Source organism: Anastrepha obliqua, chromosome 2 (genome assembly GCF_027943255.1).
Source record: "Anastrepha obliqua isolate idAnaObli1 chromosome 2, idAnaObli1_1.0, whole genome shotgun sequence".
Taxonomy (NCBI): domain Eukaryota; kingdom Metazoa; phylum Arthropoda; class Insecta; order Diptera; family Tephritidae; genus Anastrepha; species Anastrepha obliqua.
The window spans coordinates 100,600,108-100,620,091 of record NC_072893.1 but is presented as its reverse complement, the minus strand read 5'-3'; the positions used below and the strand labels follow the sequence as shown (position 1 = coordinate 100,620,091).

The following is a 19,984-nucleotide window of genomic DNA, read 5'->3' as shown; positions in this document are numbered from 1 at the left end:
CACCTGCTTGGTGGTGTTCGCCTTATGGGCTGGATCGGAATCTTGCTGGAATATTCAACGCTCTGCGTTGACGATACTGCACAACTGCTTCATCACGCCTTCTAAGAAATAATTCTGGTACAATTTCCCCCGGTTTAACCCCTTTTTTCGCAGAAATTAAGAGTTGTAACGCCTTTACAACCCTTGGAACAACATTATTTACGTCTTAAGAAGTTTTATCATAGATTTTGTCGTTTTGTTTATTAAAAACTTAATCAACAGCGAAAGTTTTCTCATCTGAAAGCATATTTTCAAGGCCACCGAAGAAGCTGCTTGCATCTGTGATGTCTAATTTTCTTTAAACGCATTGTTAAAAGATGATCAGTTAAGCGACGAAATGTTTTCATGTGGAGATCATCTCTAATTAGTATTGACATGGATCTGGTCGATACATTCATTTCGCTGGGCATTATTTTCTCTTTCTAAGGAGAACGGGTTTTATGGCTGCTCTGGTTCGAACCACGAGAGGTAGACCACTTCTTTTTCTGTCTGTCACTTCAGACATTTAGGAAAAACGATTGATCGTGCGGTAAGCAAACCTTCTCGAAATATTAGGTTTTTTGAGCAATTCGTAAATCTTGCACTTTTCCCTAGCTTCCCACTCCATTGTTAACAAGCGAAATTTGCCAAGAAACAGTATAATTTATGAGTAGGCAATGCATACGAACAAAAGCAAAAATAATGGAACTTTTTAATGCGAATTCGTTCTCGCCATATGCATTGTAAAATTTGTCACAGAATTTATGGCAAGACTAAGTACTAAAGCCTACATACTTACACAAATTCTCTTTTTAAGAATGTCGTTCAGGATGATGGTCACAAAAGCTTGAATGACCTATACCGATTCAAAACAAATATATGTAGATTCTTTTATTGTTTGCCAGCTGGTGTAGCACAATTGAATAGAGCTTACGAAGACCTCAGTAAGTTGCCTAGGCAATCAATTTTTACTTTTCAATGAGTTTCACATATGATTTCTTATTTTGTTTACTGAAATCGGTCACCTTTTAGATGTTTTCCGATGATACTCCACTTTATAGCCGATCTGTTATTTCAATGCTACCAAACGTTTCTTTAACCTATTGGAATAGTTTTGGCTGTTAGTAAGTTTGCGTATGTGGCAATACTTTTAAAATAATTTTTATTTTTCTATAAAAGATTCACAAAGTTCATCGCAAAAGTCAGTTGCAGCTCTTTGTTTGAAACTCAGTTTTTCCATCACATTGTTATTATGATACTAATCGGTCCACACAATTTTGTTAAGAAAATTTTTAAGTAAAATATTTACTTGCTTACTTTACCTCGAAAAAGTTGGAAAAATTTGAATATCTGACCGCCGCAAACAAGTAAAGGAAAATTGCAAACTTCCGTTTGTGAGATACCAATATGTCAGTGACTAAGGGTCCTTCAGGCAAGTGGTTGCACCACAAAAAATTTTGTTTTCTTTGATATTCATATATGTATTTACTTTAATACTTTTTGTTTTATGAACATATATACATACTTGTGTTCACATAATTAAGTCACCTTATCTTTTTACAATGTTCGCAAAAATTGTCATCCTAAATATTCTTCATTAACTTTTTATAAAAATATTGTTTATTGTAAAAGTGTAACTATAACCAATTAAAATCTTATAACTAGAAGTTTCAAACTTTCTACAAATTTCAAAAAAATTTAATAAATTTCAAAAACTTGTTATCAAAAATTTCAACTTTTTTATAAATATTTGTGGAAAACTTCAAGGTATGCAGTTTTATATCCAATTTAATTTTAGTATAATAAATTGTAAGCTTAAAATAGCTCAAAATGCGAGTTTTTTTTTTACTTTTGATGTTCAGAATTTTCATCCATATAAAGCACACGAACAAAATCTAAAATTGAATGGGCTGCATACCCGTAAGTTTTCTAAAGATTCTGACTGAAAAGTTCAAAATTCCTTCGACAATTTTTACAAATTTATTAAGTATTTGTAAATTTAATAGAAAGTTTGGAGCTTTGATTTATTTGAAATATGATAATTTATGTATATAAAAATTTCGCATGAAAAGTATTGAGAATGTTGTAAAAAGGTAAAGTAAGTTAATTATATGAGCACTATGTATGTCTTTTTTTATGGAAAATATTTCAAAGGGTCTTTCGAAAGTGCCACCTAATAAATAATTCCCAGATGGTACCTTTCTTATGTCCCCGTTGACAAGTGTCAAGTAGTCAGATATACAGTTTTCCACGACAGAACAACGTATTAAAATTACTGCAACTTATTATAAAAATGGTCGATCTTTAAGAACAACATATCGCAAAATTCGTCTTTTTGGTGGAAATAATCGCTCGAATGAGTTCACCATTTAAAGGTTGGTGGGAAAATTTTAAGAAACTGGTTCTGTCGATGATAGAAAAAGGACTTAAACAACATCTATGCGCATATTTTTACAGGCCTTTATTCTTTTAGGCGAAAATTAATTGCCTTATGAAATAATGTTTAACAACAACATATTATAAGTGAAAAAATGAAATTTTGCCCTACCTTATCGCCAGACATGCGTGTAACAATTATCATATATTTACGGCTCCATAATTCCATTTCGGCAACTCATTAGTAATTTCTTTGATTGTCGTTGAAGTTGTCCAGCTTGAAGTATACCACGCACATCACCCCTCCGACGGTACTTAGAGCAATTGCTCTAGATAGTGATAAATATGTGCACATATTTGCGTTTGGTTTTTTCTCATTTCTATTTAAGTTTACCTTGCGCCAAATACAATAATTTTTTCGTTTTCAGTCTAGTTTCTTTTTGTTTTTGTTTATCTCTTTACATTATCACATATGTTTATAGGCCCGTATGTCTTCTTTAAAGTAATAATATTGCGTTATAAAACGGACTCTGCGCTTTTTACATACATAGTATGTCCGTATGTATGTGTGTGTGTGTATATGTATAGGTGTATGTAAATAGACATTTGTAGAATGATACATATCCGGGTGTATGCAGATGTACTTGCCAGTTTGTATACACTCATGCCTGCGCACACAGAACGTATGTATGTACATATGTACATATGTAGGTGCGTATCTGCATATGTATGCTTGCCACGTAAACACCTCATGCGGGTGTTATCAGACTGCTTTCACTAGTTCCACGGCAATAAAAAAGCAAAGGTGTTTTGCTGCTCCACCTGGCGACGTCAGCGGTCTGGCCCGTTGTCGTTACCACAACGCCTTCTCTCGCCCTGAAACCATGCTCCTATCATTGTTGTTACTGCTTTTGTTATAACTGACGCTGATAAGAACAGTGCTTCGTTGCCACTGTGGCCTATAGAAGCACTCCCAAATAGACAGCAAAGGGGCTTTAACTGTCCCTGCCCGTTGGTGTTTTTTTATTTTTATATTTACCCATGCATTTTTGCTCATTTCTACATAACATTATATACATATGCAGTATGTACATAGGTATATGAAGGAATCCATGTTTGTATTTAGGTGTGGGTGTAGTTATTATTAGTAGTTTTTTGTTTAATGCTAACGCAAGCAACAGTTTTTCGACCGTTTTAACAAAACCCCACGAGTTACACGAGATACAAACGTACAAAAATTTATATCTCAACCTAAGGCCACAAAATAGTCAGTGTTTAAGCAAACGCACACACGCGACGAGCATGTACGAGTATCAATATACATACATATGCTCGTACATATGAATGACCGCGCAGTGATGATTGTACAGTCGTACAGTCATATTGTAACACAGTCGGTTGACACGACTCGCGGCCACCGACGATAAGTGGTGCGAGCAAAACTGGGTCCCTCAACGCCCTCAACATTTATCGTTATTCAAACTTAATTTATTTAACATTTTTCCATGAAATGTGGGAATATTTGAGGTGGTGAAAAAACAACAAGGCATATTATCGTTAAATACACGAACAAAGCTACATACATATATGGCCCGTTTCGACAAATATTTGCACAGCATTTTTACTTTTCGGGCAGAAGAATAATCCGAACGTATCTAGGTGAATGAAAATATATATATGTATGTATGTACATTCATTTATTTACATACATACGTACATATGAATATAAATACATATATAATTTGTACAATAAAGTACATTATCGTACTTGTATTTACATATTTATGTATAGATACACATATGTGTATTATCAGTGGCTTCAAGAGAAAAAGAATTTGAATAAGTTTATTACCTTGTTCTTTGTTCAAGCATCACTTTGTTTAGTTGTTTCAATTATGCGGATTGATTATTTTTAAATATTCAAAATTTTAAAAGGTTAAGTCTACTTATTTTGATGCATCTAAAAATGTATACGAGGTACTCATTTATTAAAGAAGTTGTTCGAACATTTTTTTCAAACATTAAATTTCATAATACTATTAGCTACCAGATTCGTTTTGGAGAAATCGGTTGGTTGGTTGGTTAAAGTGGTGATTCATCCATAATCCAACTATTTTATTGCCACATTCTCGCTACCAACTTAACGGTTATTTACAGCAAAACTATATCCAGTCTGTGCGGTTTAAGAACCTTATTAGATTGTTGACGTCTAAGCTAAACAGTTGTTCGAGACAGGGTTAACATTATCTTCTTCCATAACGCAGGGCATTCACAGAGGGAATGGAAAATAGTTTCCTTTTTTCTGGTTGTTTACAACAGTGTATGATGAGAGATACCCATTTTGACTGTTTGTTTCCCGACAGACTAAAAGTCAGTTATGACTGCCATGAGTTTCCCTCCAGGCGTCCCGTCGTTTCATGTTTATCAATGTTGACGCTTGTTTCAGGTTGTAGGTGGCCCAATTGCTAATTTATTCATGGCGGATCCCCCTCTTGCCAGTTCATCTACCTTCAATGTTCCCAGATCCCGGGAATCAGGTGAAGGTAACGTTATGGTTTTTACTCAAGGTGGTAAGGCTATTCATACTCGGAAGAAATACAATATAATAACTACATATATTATTGCATATATATGTGATCACAAACAATAACCGCTCAAATCGAAAATCGTATTTTCGAGAAAAATCACTTTTTATATATCTGTAAATTGTAAAGAAGTCCATACGTTATGTTTTTAAAAATAATTAAAAAAAAAATTATGTTGAGTTAGTGATTTCTCGTAAATATAGACCTTTATTGGTAGAACGAACGAAGAATATGGTAGCTCAACTTGGGCGGTTTTTGATTGTTACCAAACAGATTTATGTACATATATGTAAATATGATTCATTTTATTTAATTTTTTTAAATTTAGTTTAATTAAATTCCAGTTTATTTTTTTATATTTTCATTTATATTATATTACTGCATCGCTCTTGAAAAATCCAGTGATAATATCTTTGTAGAAGATTTTCTATGTCTCTCAAGGCATTTCCTTTCGAGATACTTTTAGCAGAAATTATGGAATGTTTAACTCTACACCATGACTTTATTTCTCATATTGAACTTATGTTTTGCCAGATAAAATTAAATCTAAAGATCCTGTTGGATGATAACCAAATTGTAGTTGTATTATATATTGTTTTTTAACTCTTGAACTATATGAGCGCGTATGTCACTCAAATTAATTTTATTTAAACAAGGGAAAGCCTCCAAAGTATGTTGTACTGAAATTTTTTTTAAATAAGTTAAAATCTAATAATAAGCTATGCTTAAGACACTCGGGATAAGTGTTGCACATGCTAAAGAATTTTCAAGATCAGTGCATCGGAAGCACCAGCAAACTAATCTTTTTATTTTTATATTTCTAGTTTATTTGATTGTATTTTATTTTATTATAACATATATTGTATTTTTTTTATTTATTTAATTTTTATTTAATTTTACTTTAATTAAACTTATTGTACATTAAAAGTAATTTTCGTCTGCATTTCTCTCCTTACTTTTATATCCATTAAACGACGATAGAGATAAAATACATAACACAGCCTCCAACGAAGTTTTCACATTAGTCACAAATAAATTAATGTAAATGAAAGCACATTAAAAACAATATAGCACAGTCTTTGATATGCATATTATGTATGTGTATATGAGTACATTCTTAACATTTTGGTATACAAAAAAATCGATTAATTCCTTTTACTTAGAGCTTTCAATATTATCCTTTCAACTTTTACCCCATGTCTAATCCAATTGTTACAAGGCGCCAAAAATCTATTGTCCCAACCTCTTACAAATACTCCCACTCATCTGATGGCCAACTGTCTGATAATGTAATACAAATCCATAATACATATCTACATATGAATGTTTAGCAAAAACTGGAATAAATTAAGAGCTGCTAGGTTGCCTAACCTCGACGACTTCGCCCGGCATAAATATTTTGCAATTAGTTTTGCTTGGTGTGCAGTTACTTTCATATGTAATAAAACGCAGAGGCCAATATCCATTCGTATAAATGAAAATTACCTTACAAACACACTCAGACAATTACTGTGGGTTCAATTCAGGACCATATAAATTTTGTTAATTAAAGAACAGAAGAATCAAAGAAACCCGTATGAGAATATATTTGTATACAGACATAATTATCTACATACACATACATTTCGACTTAATACTTTTTTTGTAGAGAACTAAGCTGCATGCTATATTTAAGATGCAAAACTTAGAACCCATCTCAAATAAAGCTTTAAATAAGTACTATATTACAAAAATCACATTGTTACATACTCATGAATCCTTCGAATAAGTGTTTGCTCTAAATTCTTTGTGAAATACTGAGGTCCAATTTGGTATTTATGAAGATAATAATCTCATCAAAGTGAACATGTATTACGTGTGTGAAAGTAACAAATACATATATTTTTTCGAAACACGAATGGGAATAAAAGGATATACCCTTTTAATAGAAAATCCAGAAAATCCCTAGTTATTGTATTAGACCAAATGATGCGTCAAAAGTTAGAAGTGACGCGCCACTTGGAAGGCATTGAGCCAACACAAAGCAATGATTCAGCTCACAATACTCGTACAATGTAACAATCAATGTTGTCATAATCGAAGTTAATATCGGGCGTTAAAATCACTGTAACGAATCTTTGTCACCATTTTCGCATGATACTTACTGACAAACTGACATAGAGGGAACAGCTGGAACAGAAAGGGTTAAACAAAGCATGCCCATATCTAAGTAATGCGGGTCAGAGGTTACACAATGAATCAATTGGTTGTTCCATCATCACGTCTTCTTTGTTGAGTTTGCAGATGCAGGATTACACTGATTTCCGCACATACTAAATGCATATACACGTACGTATATGGTATGTACCTAAATGCATATGGAATGCCTGTTTTCGTGTATATAAAATTGTGTCATTCGGCATAAGTTGCTGACAACTTTCGGCACCCTTTCATAATTTTCTATTGAATTATGCCAAATGGACGCAACACCATACGCACTGACATTATGTCAATTTGTAGTTGAGATATTTAGCAGGCGGTCGAGTTTATTGATAACAACAGATGCCGTCTGCGCGTCAGTCATCAGCTGCTGCTCAACTGTTTATTGCCCGAAGATAAACCGATTGCCTCGAGCACACGCACACATATACGCAACCAATTGAATCAATATTTACGATTGAATGTGACACTCCTCCGTTTCCCTTGCCACTATTACTGACGTGCTACTACTCCAACTAACTTTGTAGGGCACGATTTATCAGATAAATAAATACAAACAGTCGATAGTTGTGGGTGTAAACTTTGTACCTGCTAACTTCCGTAATCCACAACATAAATACCCAACCTCGCACGCAGTAATGTTTGTACAAAAAAACACACCAATGTATGTATGTATGTGCATGTTTTTGTAATTTTTATATTCGTCCTTATGCGAAAACTACCTGAGCACAAACACCTACATAGTTTTTGTGAACTGCCATCAGCTGATAGTTGCCACAAAACAATCATACTTACATACATATATTATATTACTACAACCACCAAAGTCTTCAACCAACCAACTAACCAGACCACACGCCAACCAACCAATCAAAGAAAGTTAGGATGCCTCGGTTTATATGTGTCCGAAACAAAACACGCACACGCTCCAACGCACTTGAAGGCACCATACGAAGGGTTTTACATCCTTAAAACAACACAGGCGAACAAAATAGGAAACCATTGACCATTGGTCGATTTATTTCCGAAAGCAAAGGAACGAGCCTAAATTAGTTCAAAACACTATTACTTATATATATGTAATTACATATGTACATACATACAAATATGCGATGCCGTGTGCAAACAGGTTTTTAGGCAATGAATTTAGGGTTTCAAGATAGCTTACGGAGCAGAATTATATCATTTTCATTTATGATTCCAAATGTGTATTTACATACGCATATGTGTGTACATTTACACACATACACATGTTATGTACTCGTATATGCTACTGCTTTGGGGGCAATAAACCATTAATGAAAATTTGAATTTCGTGGTCTATTGGTAAAAACCAAATGTAATGCAGAAATCTTATAAGGCCCTTTTTGTTTGGATCTATAACCTCATAAGCCATTTTGGTAGAATTTTTTTAGATGCGTGGCGGAATTTCCTTTCCCATGTAATCTATACTATAAAGGTGAATGTCTGTACGTTGTCCGCGTATAACTACGAAACGACAACACCAAATGACGTAAAAGTTTTTATACATTCATATTTTCACCCAATGAAGGTTATAGGCATGCTTTTATGCTGGAACTCCCTTCCCACAGCCCCCAGGCCGCGCCACCAGTCTCATTCGTCACTAACAATCGAATATTTGCTTAAATTTAATCTAAAAAATCTTAGTTTTTCCTATTTCCCACTATTTAAAGCACACTCTAGACTTCATAATCCGCATAAGCTGTTCAACTATGACCCAAAAGCAAAGTTCAAGAACGGTTTGAGATAGAAAACTAATAAAAATAATTTTGCTTGATATTTTTCTGATTGGCAGTTTTGATTTTATTCAACGAAGCATAGCAAAGGATGCCGGGTATTGTAATATTATGGTTATTAATAAAAAATTATTTTCTATGAAATTATTGTTTGTAATTCTTTTATATACATATCCTAAATCCCTGAAAACTACTCCTACGCGAGCGGGTCCGCGGGTTAAAGCTAGTTCAAAATATAAATTAAATCAATTCAAGGTCTGTCCCACTAAGGCCTTTCGAATACTTTTGCTTTTAGTCCAAGTTGAATATTGTGATACGCGCAACTCATGCTTCTTAAATGTCAGTTTATTAGATATGACGTTATATGCTATGCCAAGTTATAGAAACCCTTTTTTCGTGTAAGAGTATTTTCAAGTTTTGAACACTGTACGTATTGCTCATATTGGTGTTGAAAATCGGAAATCTTTTTCGATTGACCAGACAATATCTTTTATCTACTGTATCTAATTGTGGCCCAAATTTTATGCATTTAATGAAAAGTGGCTTTGAGTGATACATTTTTTAGTAATCATATATTTCATATAAGTACCTGATATGATGATTTTTTTGCTGAAGGAGGAAGAGGAAGACCTCCGCTGCGTTGGAAAGGCTAAGTAAAGAAGGACTTGTTGATGCGTGACTACCATTCGGAATTCGGGGAACATAGGTTCGAATGTTCGTGAAACACCAAAATGAAGAGAAAGTTTTTCCTAATAGCGGTCGCTCCTTGCAGGCAATAGCACACCTCCGAGTGTTTTTCTCGACATGAGAAAGCTCCTCATAAAAAATATCTGCCGTATATAGAAATATTATGTACGTGTACACTCTTTTTGGGGGTTTTGACCTAGCTCCTCCTCCTATTTGTGATGTGCGTCTTGATGTTTTTCAACAAATGGAGGGGCGTTCAGTTTGAAAACGGCAAATAGATTTCGGTGAAGAGCTTTCTCATGGCAGAAGGACATTCGGAGGTTAGCATTGCCTGCCACACTGACTCGAACTCATTCGGCTACGGCGGCGACAATTTCTTTACTAAAATAATTATAAACTTCGTTTTGGATGTTGACGCAAAACGACATATCTAGAAACTGCAGAAAATTTCTTTATTGCAATTCGTATGAAATGCATTAATAGAAAAATGCTTGAACGACTTTCATATACTTGATATGTTTCATCAACCCATTCAGGTCGCTGTCAATATTTAACTATATGTGTACGTTTAAATGTCAGCATCAGATGAGTTGACATCACAACTATGTACTATCATAATGATACTGTTGCCTTAAAATACATCACATTTCTGGTTCAGGATTGTTAATTTTCTAACGCCGGCTTATAATGGTTTCAATAATCGGGAATGAACCCAATAGCATAGTCGAGTTTTTCTTTCATAAATTGTGTATGTTTGTACAAATTGACTTTCCTTTTGTAATTTTTTAGGTAAATATAAACATTGCACATACATATTACTACGCCACCACAATTTTCCGCTTTAATCCCAATCAATATATTTTTTGCCTATTAAAAAAATAAGGAAAACATATTTTTTGTTCCCTCGTATATTCGCATCACTGCCCTCGTCCTTGTTATACCCAACCCAGTCAATCAAACATTAACTAGCAGGAATGGGCTCGTGAATGTTTTTTTTCATTCATATCAATGACCTTTTTTATCACCCCCGGCGGTAAAGTATAGGGGACAGAAAACACATTCACAATCGAACTCACCTCCCGCAAGTGCCAATAACTCATATCATATCATTATAAGACCAATCAAATATATATGCATACACATACATATAACAATACTATAGATGTGACATATATACATATATGTATACGCACACATGTGAGACAATTAATTTCTTGGCATCCTTCACAGAATCATTTTTTGTTATTGTTTTGCAGTCCAATGTGGACCAATCAGTCAATGCGATATCTAGTCAAGGGCCCGAATTGTCCCTCGCAGTGGCTAAATTCATAAATAATTAAGTGATCAATACAATGCACTCTTCCTAATTGACAAGTTAGCAGATATCTTTTTGTATATTTGCGTTTGTCCAATACAAAGCCTACATACATCACATTGTTTATTCGAATTAACACCATCCTACTACATACATACATACCTACATATGTAGTTAGGTTTGCCTAGCAAGTTCGTAATTCATTTTAGTGTTTGTACGTTTAGAGAGTTTTGTGGCCACGAAACACTGGACTAGAACAAACACTTTGTAATACGGACGTTATATATGATATAAAGATTTCTTGCCGTATGGTTATTTTTTATGAGATGCGAACAGCGTGTAGCCTGCAGCTAAGCGAAATAAAAGTAACCCCTATCGTTTGCAGCGTGTGGAAATTGAAACCTTCAATAAATACCTCATTGCAGCATGTGTCAATTTGCTTGAACTCCTTTTTGAGCAACAACAAACATTTAAGTACTAAAACATCCCACCCACGTTTTTTTTTTGTTTTTATTTTTCTTGTATTTGCTTTTAGGATGATGGGGATAAACAAATGCTAAGGGAGCTTGTGGTTAAAATTCATAAAATACATTTGCTTGAGAAAAACTGGAATTCGTTCCAAATGTCTGCAGCTCTTTTTAACGACTAACTCTAAATAAGGTAGCACACGTTTACTTCTGTCTGTTTAATACCCAAAATTTAATACTTTTATAACTTTTATATTATAATGTGAAAAGAATAATTTTAAACTTTATTTAACAAAAAAGGCGAAACCGATTTGTTTTTGTTTTTTTTTTTTGTTCAAAATAGTCCTATTGCAACTCAATACTTAAATGCTCATAGAAAGAAAGCTACATATTTGTTCCCTTATTGTAATAGGTTAGATGGGCCTTATATTCTAAATCTAAAACGTTCACTCAATTAGAATAATGTTATGGATTTAAATAGCATCGTCATATGCACTTACATACGAGTATATATGTATGTACATTTGTATGTATTACCTACATATGTATGTACAATACATGCGAGTGCTTACTAACTTAAGGAGGGATATTAACGGCAGCCACCACCGCCGCAATCACGCAAATATTTCGAACTTCAAACAGATGTACGCATATTTTATTCACATGTGTATGCACATACTGCATACAACACATATTTTTATTACGTTTTCTCACACATACATACCTACCTACGAATGTTACTTATGCTAGCATACATATGAACATACATTAATATATCGCCTATTAGCTTTGGGTGGAAATCAGCCTTCTGGCGATTGGACACGTTTTTTTTTTTTGTTGCAAATTAATTGTTCGAGGTCTTATGAATTTATTACCATACGAGATATCTGATGCTTAGCACTCGTCGCATTACATACATACCAATGTATACTGTGTATATAAACAGAGGGTGAGTCGTGCACAATAAATTTTTGCAAGTCTTAAATAAAAGTCTTCTGCGATTACTCCCCATGTAAGCTGTCGACACTGTGGCGGTTCTCTCCTCAAACCCTCGGACATTACTTACTTAATATAAGCTTTTATGATACTTGAGACATGTAGGGCTATTAGTTGCATCCGAAAAAACAATCATTCCAAAGTTGATTGTACTATTTTGTACATTCGGATTTGTCTTACTTATTTTATCGTATTAAACTGCTTGGCAAAGAGCAAATTAGGATAAAATTTATCGACTCATTTTATTGGCTGGTGACAAATTTTTACTTCGTGGCATAGTTAGTAATAAATTGTTTTACCTCGAGCATTACTTTATTATATACGAAAATTCAGCAGTGTACAATAAATTATATAAAATAGTTTTCATACTTTAATTATGTGAGCTAGTGTTAAAAGAAAGGTATTTTCTAATATCGGACGCCCCTCGACAAATCATGGCAAGTCTCCGAATGTATTTCTACTAAGACAAAGCTCCTCATAAAAATCATCTGCCGTTCTTTAAAAAAAAAAAACATCGAAACTCAACCCACAAATAGGAGGGGGAAAATCCTCGTTATTTTATTGTTAGTCCAGTATTGAGCTTACAAAATAAAAATGCAAAAGCTAAATATTTGGAAGCCACTAAAATAGCTTAAATCATATTAAAATAAAATGTTGACTATCAATAGTAATATTTTATAATTTTTTTTGCAGACTCAGATGCCATGGAAACAGATCCTTCGGCGCAGGATATGCTTACGTGTGGATCCTGCCAAAAAACATTTGCTCTTTCGGATATAGTTAGATTTATACAACACAAAGTGCTACAATGTAACAAAGAGAACTACGGCCAATGTTCAACTCAAGGTAAGCAATCTTTAGTTAAAAAAAAAATAATTAATTGCTATTCATATAGTCTGCCAGGATAGAGCACAGAAAGATTAATCCTTTTATGCTTATCGTAATTAAACGAGGGCGTAAAGTCAATTATTTTGCAAGCTCAAGTAAACGTTATAAGTTTTAAATAGCAGAGAAGAATAGTACGCCATGATATTTTTGAACTTCTTTTGCATACTTCTGCCACACCCTGCACATAACCAAGCGCACCTACCGATTAAGCAGCATTCGCCCGAAAGTCGGCGTTATGTTACGGTCAAGGTCTGTAACTTCAGTAAAATTCCCCACAAATTTTGGGGGAATGTCATTATAACAACAAACGATAAGAAGACCTTCGATGAAAATAAAATACAGATAAATGATATGCTGAAAGATAAGTACCCTAGGTGATGTATGGTATTTGTCAATAACTACGTACGCGGAGGAACGAAAGAGCTATGATCAGCCAAAAAATTATGCGATAGATAGATAATTCCCCATTAGCAGGATTTTGGAAAAAGTGTAGATTCTGCAATAAACTAGTTAACAACCATTTTTGGGTCAGGATTTCTTCAATATCGGTGCAGATACAGAAAACGTAATTCTAATAATTTTATCCATCTATCTATCTGATAGTTCACATTGACTGGCGTGTAAACTTGTGGTTGCACAAAGTTCACTTAGATCAGCTGCAGTTTCGTTACAGCATGGAACAGCTTGCCATAATAAAACATGCAAAAATGGAAAAATGTTTTCAAAAATGTCATAATAAATATGCCCGGTATTCTCATATGAAACCAAAAGCTATATTCGAGAATAATGGATTTTAAACATTTTTGTTGGTCTGTTTAATATAATAAAATGTTTGCGCTTTAATTTTCTTTGGTGCAAACAAGTTAATAATGCTAACATATTCTTGATATTTAACTATTGCATATCTACATCTATACAGCCTTAAGTCGTTTTGATTAAAGTTTTCCCCTCTAATCCCCACTATGGCGAAATTACTTCTTCTGAAATATGAGGCTGCAGATTCTAAGTCTGCCAGTAAAGAAGTAAGAGTTTATTCAGCCATGTCGCTTTATATCAAGATAGGACAGAGGAAAGGTTGAACACTCTCCCCTTCGATATAGACCTGGTTCACAAAATTCTTGTGGATAAAAGGTTGCCTGCACCCTGGACAGAGTATACTAATTTATTATCAAATCCTCTCCTAGTCAATTCATCCGCGATTTTCCAGGAAAGTACACATATATCCGCTTAGCCGTATCATTTAGAATAGCTCTACTTTCAATTGCTACTTTGGAGGAACTATTATTGCACTGCAGATATTTCATAGCAGCTGGCTTTCCAGGGTAGATGGTGATCGGTTGTGCTAGCAGTAGCGAGTCTCTGGCCCACAAAGCAGCTTTTATAGCCAATAGCTCAGCTTGAAATATACTGCAGTGGTCAGGTATCCGTATTCTTAGATTCAGCTGCAGAACTTCTGAGTGAATGCTGCTATCGACCCTAATATTTAGCCGTGAAATATCAATGAAGATAGCCACTAACCTTGGGTCAGGTTATTTACGTTATCAAATTCAAATCTTTCTGAGGTTATTGAGCAAAAGTTGTTTTCAAAGCATAATATTTACCACTGGTGACACATAACATTTCCTGAGTTTTATTTTTTACTGCGTTAATATTCTTAGTACGCTCCGTATATTTCAATAATTACTTATTGAATAAAAATTTCTGCAGCTCCGACAACCGATAGAGATGCGGACGATGGTCGACCTTTAAGCCTAGTGAACAGAAGGCCTTCAATATCAGCTCCAATCATTAATCGTAAAGCGTCTGGGTCCGGCTCACGCATCCATACACCTCCACCAAGCCCCGCGGATCTTTTAGCTGATGGTGCGTCTAGCACCCCCAAGCGCTTAGTCGATGGTGAGTGCAAAATTTCAAATATTCCCTCTAAATAGCATAATATTGGATTACATTTTAACAGAAAACGACAACACAACACCCAGGAATGAAGGAGTAGCCGAGAAAAATACATCTTCGGAATGCGCCAGCACTAATTTAACTGAGGCTTTTGTTACAAGTGATTCAGAAAAGGTAAACACTATAAGGATAAAGCAGGAACAAGAGCATGTCAATGACGAAGCGAGCATAAATATCGCGTTACATGCACACGATTCCAGCCAGGACAATAACGATGGTCAACCGATGTCAAAACGTCCTAAAATTGAAATGGCTGACGCGGAATCTAACACATTGCACACAGGTATTATTAATTTATTGAAATGTAACACATACATACATAAATATGTATACGTGTGTATACATATACTTTATATTCACACAGAAACATAAAATTGTTAGATATAAAACTTTAAATATTACTCTTTGATTAATGTAGCAGAATTGATTTTGCCAATCCCTACTACGTTGTGTAGCTGAAAGCGGCATATTTCGTATTGACTAGCCAAAATATTCCCGTTCTAAAGACACGTCCATTAATATAGTATGTAAGTTAGAACAGTGTATGAACATTAAAAAAATGGGGTACATAGATGCATATACGCTAGTGAACTATGTGACACAGCTGTTGATGGACAGCTTGTTGCATAATTTAAAAAGAATTCCGCACAAAAATGTTTTTGATGTTAAAGATTTATTTGATATGTCAACACAAGGAAAAAATCACAGGCTGAAAACGCATTCAATATTTTGACAAGCAAGCATACAGCAAAAAAACAATGAACTAACGTATATACACACATCTGCACGTACATATGCTATGTATGTATGTAATCACTCTTGACCTCTCTGTTTTCACCCTTGCAAAATGCAGTCAGCATCGCAATACTACCAAAGAAAAACAGGTAATCCTGACATCAAAAGCCAACGTAAAGTTTTAAGTATGAGTTCAAAACAGATAAGAATTATCTGTAATGGTTATGCCCTCATTGATGACAAAGGGCACAGAATGTAGTGAATGTGCAAGTATGCGTGCATATGTATGTGTGGGTATGACTTTATTTGTTTTTCAATTTAGATAGATTTTGAATTCGGTTATGTTTGTTACTGATTTCTTCACTAATTCTTTAATCAACATAGGTACAACCATACATACATAATTCTTAAATCTGTGTTAATTATAAAACCTGGACCTTGCAGCGTGCGTAATGATAACGAGAAGAAAGTTGTTTGCTAATAGAAAGATTTTGGAATGTATTAGAGGAAATCTGCAGTTTTAAACTCCCCACAAACGGCGTATCATTTTATGAGAATCTTATCTAATACATACAACATACATACACTCAGGACAGTGCTGGTGACTTAATTTATCACGATGCCCTGAGGCCAATTTTTTGCTGTATTTTTTAAAAATGTTTCTAAAGAACCCATTACAATTATAGTTTAGTATCAAACATTTACTTCACTTCTTGGGTCGAACATATCCGTCAAAGTTGTATAAGACAACACATATTTTTCATAACGATCTTTCTCTTGAAAAGTCTATAAAAATGTTATAAAATCCATAAATTCTTACTAAGCACTCTACCATGTACTAATAATGGGTTCTCAGAAAGATCTTTTTAATGATCACAATTAGTTCTGTACCCCTATATTCCTCGTTTTACATGGTAGACAGTTTCCTGAGAAATCTCTGTAAAACGGAAAACAGGCATAATCGTGGTTTTTCATTTATTTTATTATTTATTGAACTTAAAATTAGAGCAACATATTCAATAAATCATCAAATAGCAGGATAGCAAGAAATATAAAACATTCAACATATGAAAGTATAACTTAAAAAAATATGTGCATTTTTCATAAACATTAAAAATGCACAAAATACTAATAAAAAAAAGTGAGAAGAATTATTGCACGGATTTACAACAATTAATGGTTCTTTTACTGGCTGTCCAGTTTCTGTGTAAAATCGGTCTCTGAGCTCGAAAATCATCGCCAAAATAACGGTTTTCGGTTAAAAACAGAGCTGATCATAAAAATTTGTAATAGAATTAAAGTTTTTCAAGATATTTACAAAGTTAAAAAAGTTTTCAATTTATATTGCAAGAAATATATAAGAAATAGACTTTCGAAAAATATTTTTTCCCATGATTAGAAAAAATTTAAGATATACATACTTAAACTAAAAAAAAACCTCAAATTGAACGCATTTTTGCACTGTCCATACTTAAGTAAAGCTAAAAAGTAGTCAACTCAAAATCGATTTTGATTTTTGTATCATTAGTTGGTTTTCCTAGCAGCTTATCTTAATACAATAACATCAAAGTTGTACACATTGCGGCAAGCAGACACGGACACATATCTTTTTGCACGATTTTGAAATAACAAGGCTCAGTAATACATTTTTTTACACAAAATGTCCATTCTTGCACGGATCTCAAAACAAAAATATTTTTATAAACAAAAATACCTTATTAAGTAAAAAATGTTCGTGTACGATTAGTAAAGTACATATCCTTTAAAATCAATACAATAAGTACATTTTAGAACTAACAAAGTCCGACTGTGCATAAAATTTGAACGTAAATTTTAAGTCGCGTGTAGCTGAATAACAAGTATTGTACACGCTGGCGTAAAATGATTTCTCCAATGTTGTCTTTGAATACTTTTTTACTGAATGAAAATCATTATTTTGAGTGACGGAAATCTGTATTTTTACCTTTACGCGTTCCATTGCTTGTCTGTATACTGCAGCTTTCTAGTTCACAAGTGTCAAATATGACTGACTTGCCACTTGTAAAAACTATAAGCTTTCCCATAGGGTGATTAGTTTTGCGCCACCTTGTTTAAACCACTCGAGAAAGCAACAAACAATTATTATTATTATTTATTGTTATTCTATTTTTGTTAACTTCCAATTTAAAACCGTGTAAGATCGAAAACGTGCTAAATAAGTACCATGTAAAACGGGAGATATGTAGGTGTGTTCAAAAATATATAGTTTACAAACACCAGAAAACAATTTTGCAAAAATAACAAAGTTTTATGTGCAATGGGTTATGAATTTAGGTAAATACGTAGCATGCCTCTATGGCACTACAACGCATAAAAGATGTGCATCTAGTGAGGCACTGTGCCGCTTTCAAGTGGTACACCCGCTTTTCATACAAATTTAATAAAGAGAAAAACAGTGCAAATTTAGTCTGAATAATTAAAATAAAGGATAATTATAAATATATATTAAAGCAGAATCGTTTCTTGGTTCTTCTTAAAGCCTTATTTTATTTGGCGCCACATTGACAACATTAAATGTTTCATTCCCATGACTTGCATTCAGAGATATACAATATATAATAGAGAAAGACATAATAAGTAATAAGACTAGATCTTTTAACACAAGCTTTTGGTACAATGAAAGGCAAATTGTGCAAATGATTCAACCATCTTAAACGTTGTAGCATACTTACAAACATGCAATTCGAGTTAAATGAGCTTATTGCCCCGATATCTACATATAGACAACTGTACAAACGTAGGTGAATCAAAAGTCACACATGTTGACGCGGGATACATCCTGAACGTGAGTAATTGTACGTGAAAGGATGACGCGTACGCACTGCCGGCCAAAAACAAACTCTCCGTTGCACACAAAACATTTACACACTCATTTACAATGACTTGAACGAGTTTGAAATGGAAGCACAATAGAAGTTTTTTTGTTTGTTCCTAACGAAGGGCATGAGCATAGAAAACGGGTTAGTGTTTATGATGAAGGTAAAGAACACAATCCAAGGAGATGTTGAAGGAACCACATACAATAAGTGTACACTACGCCTACCCACTCCAGTGGTTGAAAAATTTTTGCATCGTTGACCTTTAGTTTCTCATTGTCTATAATGAGTGCCAACTCCGGGGTTGCTCGAGTACATGCATACAAAGTAAATAAGAAAAGATAGCTATTCAACTCCCGTAAGCTTACAGCTATACACCGTAAACTGGGTGTTCGGCCGAGCTCCTCCAACTATCTCCGAAGGGGCGACCGCTACTAGAAGAAACTTTTTCTTCATTTCTTCTTCAGACTCGAACCTACTACATTCTTCGAATTCCGAATGGTGGTCACGCACCAGCCCATTCGGCCACGGCGGCCCCCAATCTGATTATAATTCCTAAATCCAGAATTACGTCCCTGTTGGAAGAATTCCACAATGGGTCAAGCGGAGGTCATCTGGGTTTCGCTAAAACGCAGGAAAAGATTAGGCAGCGGTTTTTCTGGGCAAATTGCAGGTATTCTATTGCCGAATATACTTGAAATGCGCGCAGTGCATGGCATCGAGAGCTCCAAAGAAGAGAAGTCATGGAAAATTACAGCAATACAACGTGGGTTCGCCTGCAAGGCCCGTCTTTGGAAGCGATTTAAGGCCTCCGGGGGATTCAGCCTTCGGGAGATGTGCCACTCCTGCACTGGACGAAGGGGAAACATTGGGAAACACTACGTGGATTACACCATCGTGTGAGGCAACATACCCAGCTAATGAGTTAAAATATCAAGGATCGATTTGACCGTTTTGTGAACTTCGAAGGATTCAGCGAAGATAATTTGGTTGTTCTCTGTAATCTGCAAAGAAAGAAATATCTTATATGATATAGTGTATCGTATACAGCAATGCAAAACTGGATAGGCGAAAGTCAAAGTAGTTTACCCGGAGAGATTGCCTCCATTTGGATCGAAGAATTTGGTGTCTAATCGGGACGATGGACGATTGT

General features: G+C 34.4%; 1 protein-coding gene across 2 annotated transcripts in view; it reads left to right on the top strand.

Moving 5' to 3' along the window:
- Window positions 1–19,984, top strand: part of LOC129238042 (B-cell lymphoma/leukemia 11B) — a 105,348-nt gene that overhangs the window by 69,869 nt on the left and 15,495 nt on the right. For both annotated transcript variants that reach the window (XM_054873081.1, XM_054873080.1), the window contains exons 2-4: window positions 13,094–13,246; window positions 14,996–15,184; window positions 15,246–15,524. In XM_054873081.1, the coding sequence (XP_054729056.1) occupies window positions 13,094–13,246; window positions 14,996–15,184; window positions 15,246–15,524 (621 nt within the window). The remainder of the gene's footprint in view (window positions 1–13,093; window positions 13,247–14,995; window positions 15,185–15,245; window positions 15,525–19,984) is intronic.